Source organism: Pipistrellus kuhlii, unplaced genomic scaffold (genome assembly GCF_014108245.1).
Source record: "Pipistrellus kuhlii isolate mPipKuh1 unplaced genomic scaffold, mPipKuh1.p scaffold_m20_p_10, whole genome shotgun sequence".
NCBI classification, from domain to species: domain Eukaryota; kingdom Metazoa; phylum Chordata; class Mammalia; order Chiroptera; family Vespertilionidae; genus Pipistrellus; species Pipistrellus kuhlii.
This window is the reverse complement of record NW_023425405.1, coordinates 21282375-21292685: the sequence shown is the minus strand read 5'-3', so window position 1 is coordinate 21292685 and position 10311 is coordinate 21282375. Positions and strand designations below refer to the sequence as shown.

Below are 10311 nucleotides of genomic sequence, written 5' to 3'. Positions count from 1 at the left end.
GCCACACACACACACACACACACACACACACACACACACACACACACTATGCCTGCCCTATTTGTATAGAAGGCAATTGGCTGCCCATCGCTGTATACTCACTGCTGGCACAGAGGACAAAGAGGTCTGGTTGGTGCTGGCCATCTTCAAAGTCACAAGAAAATGCTCATTCTTGTTACAGGAGACATGGTACCCTTCTATGACTATCCCCTTTGGAAGTGCTGCTGAAACTGCGTGAATAATGCGTCAGCCTCAGCCCCTGTCTTGCGTATTGTTGAAACCAGTGGCACACATCCTGGGAGCATTTCAGGGTCACCTTCTTTCCTGATTGTATAATATAATACCTTAGGGGTCTGGGCGATTGCAGCATCCTTGGGGCCTGTTGGAGAAGCAGATGTAGCTAAAGACAAGGCTTGAGGGATAAGCTGGATACTTAAAGAGGTGGGGGGACTGGAGCTGGGACTTTGCAAACCCCTGGCAGAGGTTTCCAGCTGAAAGCAGAGCTCACCTGCTACAAGGAGATGACGCATCACACAGAAGAGGCGGGGGCATGACCAGGTCAGGGCGAGATGGGGCTGTCCCAGCTAATTGGTCTGACTACAGACTGAGAGGGTGCTCAGGGGCCCTTCTCCAGTGGGCAGACAGGTTTTCCTGGGATGTAACGGCCTCCCATTCAGCAGAGGCTCCATGGCCCAGGGCTCCTACAGACTTTGCTCAGGTTGAATCAGCAACTCCTCTCGTAGATGTACTAGCTCAGCAGGGCCTGCAGGGGAGATGGGTTATGGCTTGGATGCACTGAGTGTAGGCTTCCCACATTTCTCTGAGATAATTGCCTCTGTCTGTATCTGTCCCTGCCATCAAGGCTGCCTTGCCCAAATCCTTTTACTCTTGATCTCATTAATGTTTAGAGGGACCTCCCACCTCTTTCATAGCTAGAGGTAGCCCTGCAATAACTGAAAACTTCTTCAACATCTGCCCAATGTTGGACTCATGCCCAAGTTTTCTTAACTCTTCTCCGTTCTCCCAGAATGTCCCCAGAGCTCTTTAGATACCAATGGCATCACGGTGCCATCTGGTGGCCAAGAATTCAAGTTTCCAAGTTTCTTCATTGTTCCTTCTGCAGTGGTCCCAAGGATGCTGGGAAGAGTTTGCAGGATCAGCAGGGAGAATATTCCCCAGAAGCAGTATCTTTTAACTTGTATGCTCGAAGTCTGAAAGCTCTAATGTCAATATTCATTCAAACCCAACTCTATTCCTTTGACTTACCTCACTTAATGTCTCATCTGCATTCTACTTAACTGTTATCACATTATCTGGCAGGTATAGTCTAAAATATGTTTCCTTAAAACTATTTTGTGGAAAGGAGAAATGGAAGGAAATAATGTTTAGTCTAAAATAGGAATAAAGACACACAAGTTGAAGTGTGAGAAGGTTCTTTTAACGTCATCACTAAAAATATACAAAATGCAAAAAAGAAAAGACAATCATTTTTATATCCAAAATACAGAACAGCAGCTCACAGTTATATCAATCCCCTCAACCTCAAGGGCATGTGATATATATCACAGGACTCTTGGATGACTTATTCAAAATTTTATAACTCCTTTTTTCAAAAACTTCAATGTGTGACTGACATTGTGGACTTCTGTGCTGGCTGGATGGAGAGATCTCACCACATCTCCAAGCTTTTCTTCTCTTTTAGCACTCATTCCTGTTCCCTGGGCATTTTCACTGAGACAAGTCAACAGCAGCATAAATACCAGATACTAAAGATGAATTCACTGTCTTATCTGCAAGTCAGGATCTCCTGTGAGCATCCCTCTTTCTGTCACCATGCCCTCCTCTCTACCAGTCACATATGCTCAACCTTATCCATTTCTTAGGTGAGGGTTGGCATCGGGGTCTGACTTGGCTTTGCCCGGGAATACACTGGCATATTCAGAGACACAAACGATGGAATGATTCTTGGGAAAGTGCCTGAGCTGAACCTTCTATTTTTCTGCAGGTCATGACCAAGTGCCCTCTCTGTGTATTAACTTCCAGGTTATATTGAGTTTCCTGGCCCATAGCAAAGTCTCATGTCCTTCTAGTTCACCATGCAGTTAGCAATACGTTTCCCATAGCTTCTTTATGGAAGAGGACTCCACTACATTGATTTTTAGGACACTAGTGTTTAATATACAAGAGGGAATCTGAGTTATTGATGACCTTCCACCCTAAAGGCATCAGACTCAGGCTCATGATGAGAAAAGGTAGAGCTGAGGAAGTGGCTTCCCAGCTAACAGGGCAGCTGTAGAGGACGGACAGACAAACAGCAATAGTAGGGAGGGTTGCCCAAGGCTCGGTTCTGGTCTAGGCTCGGCAGACACTTTCCTGGAGGTGGATCTCACCACACACAGCTGGCTCAGGCCACTGAGGGCTCCACAGTGTGGAGTTTGTATAGGGCCCCCCTAAGTCCAGGATGCAGGGCCTCTTCCTGCCTTTTTGTGCAGAGAGGAGGCAGCTGTGCAGCGCTGTGGATACACTGCTGGCACAAAAGTACATAGATGTCTGGGAGGGAGTCGCTGACTCCAGGGTAAGGGGGAAGTCCCCTGTTTTTGATCTAGTGACACTGTACCCTTCGGGGACATCTCCTTTTTCAGTGGCCCCAACACCGACTGAGTAATAGATCAGTCTCATCCCTTGGCCCAGGTCTTGTCGATACCAGCACATGTAGTTGTGGCTCATATCTTGGGTACATTTCAATGTCACTTTCTGTCCTGTTTTCCAGATCTGAAATTTTGGGGTCTGAGTGATGTCAGCGTTCACCAGACCTGTGGAGAAAAAAATTAAATTGATGCTGCAGCCTCCACGGAAAGACTTAGTGGTAGAATCTTCAAATTTTCATCCATGGGAAAGACCCAGCCAGGACTCACCTGCCTGCAGGAGACAGAAGGCCACACAGCTCAGGCGGCAGAGAGCCATGGCAGGGGCAGGGCAGAGAGAGTTTTCCTCTGGGTCTGTGTGCCGATGAAAGGGAACAGGGCTCTCCAGGGAGTCATTCTGAGATGTCACGCTCACTGCCTGGAGCCCAGAGCCAACGTGTCACCGGAGCCACGCCCCTTCCCCCAGAACATCAAATCAAAATTAGCCCAGCTGGTGTAGCTCACTGGTTGAGTGTAGAACTATGAACCCAAAGGTACCAGTTTGATTCCCGATCAGGGGACATACCCACATTGGGGGCCCAATCCCCAGTAGGGAGCATGTGAAAGGCAGCTAACCAATGATTCTCTCTTATTATTGATGCTTCTATCCCTCTCTCTTCCTCTCTCTGAAATCAATAAAAATATATTTAAAAAATAAATGTACAAGTGAACAGCTTAGAATGAGAAGACTGCTTTGGAATGAATTAACACAAGTCTTACAAGTCGCTCTTAATCTTTTGACAACAGTTACACCAAGTGTGTAGCTTTAGGTGTGTTTTCTTTCTGTGATATAAATCTTAATTCATACTTTGGTTTTGTGTATCTACATATTTCTGTACTTTTGAATCTTTTGGAAAATCCTGATGGCTTTTTGATGTCTTTTCTAACACATGGGTCCCAAATAGTCCTTCAAGCATCCCTTTCTACTTTGCTTAATTGACCACTATCCCATCAATATCCTTCTACCCACAGAAATCTTCCTGCTCTTTGGTTGCCAAGCCCCAGGGGCAGGCTTGTCCATATTGGAGGAATCCTTTCCCTCTGCTTCCTATCAATTCACTGTCAGGTGGGACACCTGCCAAATGCAGCCAGAACACCTTCATATTCTCCAGAGCATTTGCTTCCCGTGTTTGGGGTGAGACAATGGCAAGCAGATCCAGCTCATACCTGTGACCAACCTTTCTTTGTGGCTGCTCAGCTCTGCAGATGACCTACTGGCGCCATGGATTACAGGTGTGTGAGGGCCGTGGGGAGACATGGCCAACTCCAGGGTGAGTGAGTGAAAAAATGTTATTTTATAGTTTGAGATATCCATTCCACAGGGGCTATCTCCTTGAGAAGTATCACTGACTTAATTAAATAATAAATATAATGGCTCTTAAAAACCCTGTAGCTAATCTACACACAGTCCCATGCTTAGAAGGATGCCACACTTGCTTCAATGCCCTGCTGTCATTATCTTCAAAGTATTACTTTTTGGACCCCAGATTCTGCCAGTTGTGTAGCTGGTCTCAACTACATAAATTTTAGTTTCAAACCTGTGGTCACCTCCTGCGGTGCTGATTTCCCTTTAGCACAACCACATCCAGGCCTAGGAGAGGAGGACACAGAATCTAAACTCAGAACTGGAGGAGGAGCCTGATGTTGGAAGCACAATGACAAGCCTTGAATTGGGGCCTGGCCAGCCCCACAAATGGGCTCTATGTTTGTCCCAGGACTTCTCTGGTCCTGGACAAAGAAGGACACACAGCACATAATAATGGTACCCATGCAAGCATAGAACAAAAAGTGGGATTTTCTAGCTCAAGATTCCTGTTTTGTGGATTAGACCCTGAGGTCAAGGTGAGGGAATCCTCTTCCCAATGCAAAATGATCTCTCCATGAAGTCACTTTCCCCGTGGACCTCAGCCTCAGCTCACAATATGTGAACATGTGTATCTGATGGGAACTCAAAAGTATTTCCTTAGATATGATGACTTTAGCCAAAATATCATTACAATATAATTAGAATGAATGGGCGCAAGAAATGAGTGAAAATCAGTAAATACATTTTATAAAAATAGCTTTACCATCTGGAAAGACCTTGTGAGGGTCATTCTATCAAACCATCTAGTCCCAGGTAGAATTGTTGCTGACGTGGATCAGGTGTCTTTATCCATAATGCTCTCTAGGAGTACCTCATGCTCTTAAATACTTAGCTGTGCACTAATGAGGATTTGTTTTAATAGGTAGAGATGATAAATGTATATTAAAAAGATGCCTAAGCAAAACTAATCTCTAGAGATAGAAATCATGTCATTGGTTGTCAGTGATGGATTGAGGCATTGTAAAGGGACATGGGAGAACTCTCTGGGTGATGAAAATGTTCTCTAGCTTTATGAGGAAGTGTTAAAAGCATTTATATCTATACAAGAGGCCTGATGCACGAAATTTGTGCGAGAGCAGGCCCTCCTTCCCCCAGCTGCTGGCACTTGGGACCTGGGCTTCCCAGGTCCAGTCTAATAAGCATATTATGCTTTTTATTAATACAAGGTGTCCCCAAAAATGTATATATACTTTAACAGCAGATAGCTCAATTGATGTTTCTTTCTTTTGAGATTTAACCCAATGGAATTAATAATTATTCAAAGTGTGTGTACATTTTTAGGACACCCTGTATATGATTCAAAAGTCATTGCTCTCCTCACTTAAAGTCTGAAATATTCATTGTATATAATTCACATCAGTAATAGTTATTTTAAATGTCTAAGGACAGATGTATGTTACGTGCTCTAGTGAATATCATCTAATTCTAATGGATCATCAGGCATAAATATTAGCATTTATGTGACGTCTAAAATCCTGAACTATATACAGTTTCTAGACAAAGTATGTCTGTATCTACTTTGCACATAAAATATGGTAAGGAAAGCTGTCAGAGACTAAAAAGGGTCTCAAGATCCAGATTCCAATTATGTCCTATTTTAACCTTATTGTATCTATACAACCCTGGGCTATGGTCTGATGGCTAATTAAATGCATCAGTGGGACTGAACCATGAGGTTTGCAGATATTTGGTTAAATATTGATCTGGATGCTTCTGTGAGGATGTTTTTGGATAAGATTCATGTTTAAATCAGTAGATTCATGTTTAAATCACAACTTAGACCTTAAAACTCTCAAAGGCAAAAAAACAAAACAAAACACCCCAAACATTTTAATTTTCTGTTTTATGTGATACAATTCCTTGTACAAAATATAGGAGCAGAACTTATTGAACAAAAAGAACAAAGGAAGGAGTAACTGTTATTCTTCTTCCTTCCCTTTGTGGCCATTGTGTTCCTCGCAGGAAGACTGTTCTTCTCACGGCAAATATCTCATCCCCTTTTTGCTGCAGCTGGGAAAACACATATGGAAAGCTTTCTGCTAGCACAGCCCCCATGAAAGATGTCAAACAGCCTACGTGTGGGGTGAAAGGCCTTCAGTGTAGAAACTAGTGCCTTTCTTTGTTGTGACAATGAATGGTCAATGGATATGCATTGCCTTCAGATGTTCCTGAAGCCATCAGGGGAGAGATTCCAACAAGCCCCGATGATGAGAGATCTTCCCAGGCCTATAATCTGGACCTGGAAAAGGGAGGTCAGATGTGGGGCATGCTGGGGGCTGGGGGACAATCACAGGAATTGAGGAACAGACTTGAGTTTAATTTCTTGTTCTTCCAGTTATGAAATAGGAGACCTGGGAATGTTACTTACCATCAGATAGAGAAATGGGTAAAAAAAAAAAAAAAAAAAAAAAAAAAAAAAGTATTTCTGTGGCATGATTTTTGTGAGTGTAAATACACATCATATCTACAAGCAGTAGAAGGATGCTTGAGAGAGGCAGTCTGCTCTGCTCGGGCCTGCGCCTGTGTGGCTGGCAGCTGCCACCCTCGCGGTCACTTCCTGAGCTGGGGAGGAAGCTTTTTGTACAGCAGGCTGCCGAGTGTGCAGGGCTGTGTCAGCACTGCTGGCGCAGAGATACAGGGCCGAGTCCATCAGCTCCAGCGAGCTCATGGTCAGCTCAGAGCGATAGTCATCGAACTGTTGCACTGAGAATCGGTCAGGGAGGCTTCCTTTTGTTCTCTCCTCCTTGTTGTAATACTCAGTGAGGAACTGGAGGCCCTGGTTCTGGGCTTGTTGGTACCAGTACACGGAGAGGTGCCCAGAGATATAGGAACATGTCAGTGTCACTTGCTGTTTTCTTGCTTTGATCAGGTGTTTTGGGGTCTGTGTGACTCCAGAATCTACCGGGCCTGTTGGAAAGGAGGCAGAGGGAGCTCAGGGCAGAGCAGAGAGAAGCCTCCCACTGCCGCCATCACCAGCAGGCTGGTATTTCAGGGATGGCAAACCCATATCAGAGGCTTACAAGCAGTGCCCAGAGCTCACCTGCTCCCAGGAGACAAAGGGCCACACAGCAGAGAAGCCTGGGGACCATGGCAGCATCCCAAGACATCTTCTGGCTCAGGGAGGAGTCTCCTGGGGTGAGCAGTCTAAAGTCCTGCACCTCCCAGTGCCTGATAGGAGCATTTGCCTATGACATCACTGCTCTGATGTCTTCCCTGCTCTGTGTGACTCTCCATGCAAGCCACCTCCTGGCCCTCTGTACCCCTTGGCCCCAGGGTCAACTACTCTATTCACCACTCCCTGTCCTGCACAGGCCCTCTGCAAAGGGTGGCTGCAGGTAGCGCTGTCCCCACGTGCCTACAACTTCCCTTATTCTCCTTTACCTGAGCCTAACTCCCCAGCCCTTGTAACCCCAACCCCTACTTCACCCCCTTCCCCTGGGAGGGGAAGGCTGCCTCAGGAAGACTGCCTCCTTGGTTCATACTGAGGCTCAAGCCCATCTGTACTTCCTGGGCAGTGAGGAGTCTGTGTGACTCCCACAGGCCCCAGGGCCCACAGGCATTGGTCTGTTTGATTAACTCAAACTGCTTCCCCAATGCAGGCATGGAGCCCCAAAGTTCCCTTAAACTGTCCTCTCCTGGGCCACTCCTTCAACCCCTCCCAGGGCAGCTTACAGTAGTGTGGGTCCACAGCGCCTCCCAGTGGCTGACTATCCACAGTCACATGCATTCACATCTGTCTCTATTAAGAGCAGAAATCCCCTCACCCCTAGAGTCCCCTCCCCACCCACTCCCTGGTTCGACTGTTTTCCCAGCCTGGCTGATTTAGGGTTGATCTTCAAATCCACCCTTTGTTTTGGAGGCAAAAGTTTGTATGAACCAACATTTCAATGAAGAAGGAAATAATTGCTGCAATCAGTATGCAAAAATGGGAGAGACAGCCAGAATAATACAGGTCATACAACTAAACAGTGGATCCAGCCAAGAAACAGTCTGTTTCATAGCCCCTCCTATGAATCAGGTCCCTAGATTTCCAAATTTGTATTTAAAGTAATTATTACCACCCTTTAGATAGCACATTTATATAAAGAAGGATTATATAGTTTATCTATTTAAAACATCTTAAAACAAACAGCCTTACTGTGAGTCCACCATGCCTCCCAGTGAGCTATAGTTAAGGCAGACCCAGTAGACCTATCCAGGCTGACATATGCTGTCATTACCTAGAATTGCCTACAAGCCCTATTCAGTGACAAGCACCTCTAATAAGTACCCATCGGAGTACAACAATTTTTAAATCAGTTTTTCAGGCTCCTTTATGATAAATATCTTTGATGATGGCAAGAGATGTAGCTAAAGGTGTGGTGGGCTGTAAGGGCAAAAACATTTTTAAAGTAAACTTTTTAAATTTACTCAGTCATTAAGTTTGAAACTCAGTCATAGAGAATTATTTGCGAGGCTGATTCTCAGCTATGAGTGTATCCAGTGATGCAAAACTAATGGGAAGAGCTACTCATTTCTGTCTTAAACTTCCCCACCTGGCTGACCTCCACCCCTCAGCCCACGGTACCCCACCTGCCACCTCCCAGGACACCGTTTACCTTCCAGTGTCAAATGTGGGCCACCTCTTGGCCTCACCAGAAAATGTTTGCCTGTTCAATTAGTTCTTTAGGGCTTGTGAACTCTCTGAAGCTGAACTCAGGCCCACATTTATGTCCTCATGGAGCCATGTCTATGGGTGGGAAATATTTTTACAGGATCATCAAACTGGACAAATATACTGTAACATACTTTTCTCTGTGCCTGACAAAGCAGTGGCATCTTCAGCTTTAGATTCACTCAGGGTACTTTAAATGGCTCATCGTCAATCCCGGCTATGAGAACACATTGCTGAGATCACACTTAGGAGTGTGGAAAGCCATGCTGGCCCAGAATGATCAGCGTTACATCTCAGGGGACATTGATTTCTTTCATTTATTATTCATTTCACAAGTATCAAAGAGCTTTAATTATAATTTAGTTTTTCCTATGAAAGTAAAGAGAATGTAGTTGTTATGAATGAAAATTTGCCTCCCTAATCCATATGTTGAAGTCTAGCCGCCTCCCTCCCCCCCCCCCCCAATGCCAGTATACCTGGAAATAGAGCCTCTAGGGAGATAGTTAAGGGAAATGAGGTAAGAAGGTTGGGACACTAATCTGTTAGGACTAGTGGCCTTATCAAAGAGGAAGAGACCCCAGAGAGCTCTTTCTATATACCTGTGCAAGCACAGAGGAAAGACCATGTGAGCACACCAGAACCTTCCCCAGAAACCTACCCTAGCCTCTTAATCTTGGATTCCCAGCCTCCAGAACTGTGGGGAAATGAATGTCTGTAGTTGAAGCCACCCTGTCTATGGCATTTTATTAGAGTAGCCAGAGCAGACTAATCAATAGTACAGTATTGTGAAAAGTCAGGGCAAGAAGCCGAGAGGAAGGCATGGCTGAGTCCATGCTTGAAAGAGGAGTAGTATCTGGGGAGAAGGGAAGGACCTTCTATGCTATGGGAATAGCAAGAGCAAATGCAGAAGATTTAAAGGCCGCCCAGCCACCCGTGTTTTAGGAAATGTTGCAAAGAGGCGATTAGTCACAAAGTAGGACTCATCCTGACACTGCCAAGAAGAGATGCTCTGAAGGCCACTGAATTAGGATGGTGATGTGTTAGAACGCTATTCCAGAAAAACAGAATTTATTTGTGGGGAAATTGGAGCGCTTTTGCCTGTTTATAGTCAGGGGGCATGACCTCATTTGTGTTTTAAGAGGTGCTTGACTGTACCCCAAGAAGGCAAGACTGGGATAAGAAATCAAGAAGAAAGAAGTCAGAATCAACTGCAGTGTTCTCACATTATCATCTTGTGTGCTGATGGCCTCACCTGGGGCTTACCACTGGGATGCCAGTTGCATAAGGCCTTGCTTTATATTTTCTGGGCATTGAAAATTTTGGGAGGGAAGAGAAAAATGATCATGTTACAAATAACAGGTTTTTTTTTTTCCCCAAAACTTTTCACTTTCTATTTTCAACCATCTTTAAGCTATATTTTCTTTCTTACTATTAGATTTCCCCCCAAATTTCAATTTCCTTTTCATAAATTATGTAAAACAAATTCCTGTGTTTTTTTATCTTATAAACTACACATTTAAACAACAATTTTGATCCTCAAATGAACTATTCTTCCTCCCAAAAGAGGGTGAGAGCTATTACATTACACATAGAGTGGCAGGCAAGGA

At 44.8% G+C, this 10311-nt stretch overlaps 2 gene segments (V, D, J or C); both read right to left on the bottom strand.

The window, feature by feature from the left end:
* Positions 1-2352: 2352 nt before the first annotated feature.
* On the bottom strand, positions 2353-3038 carry LOC123651984. The segment is given in 2 exon segments: positions 2353-2813; positions 2916-3038. Coding segments are annotated over 2 exon segments (510 nt in total).
* A 3476-nt stretch (positions 3039-6514) lies between these two features.
* LOC123651983 lies at positions 6515-7177 on the bottom strand. The segment is given in 2 exon segments: positions 6515-6957; positions 7091-7177. Coding segments are annotated over 2 exon segments (510 nt in total).
* Between the last annotated feature and the right edge of the window lie 3134 nt (positions 7178-10311).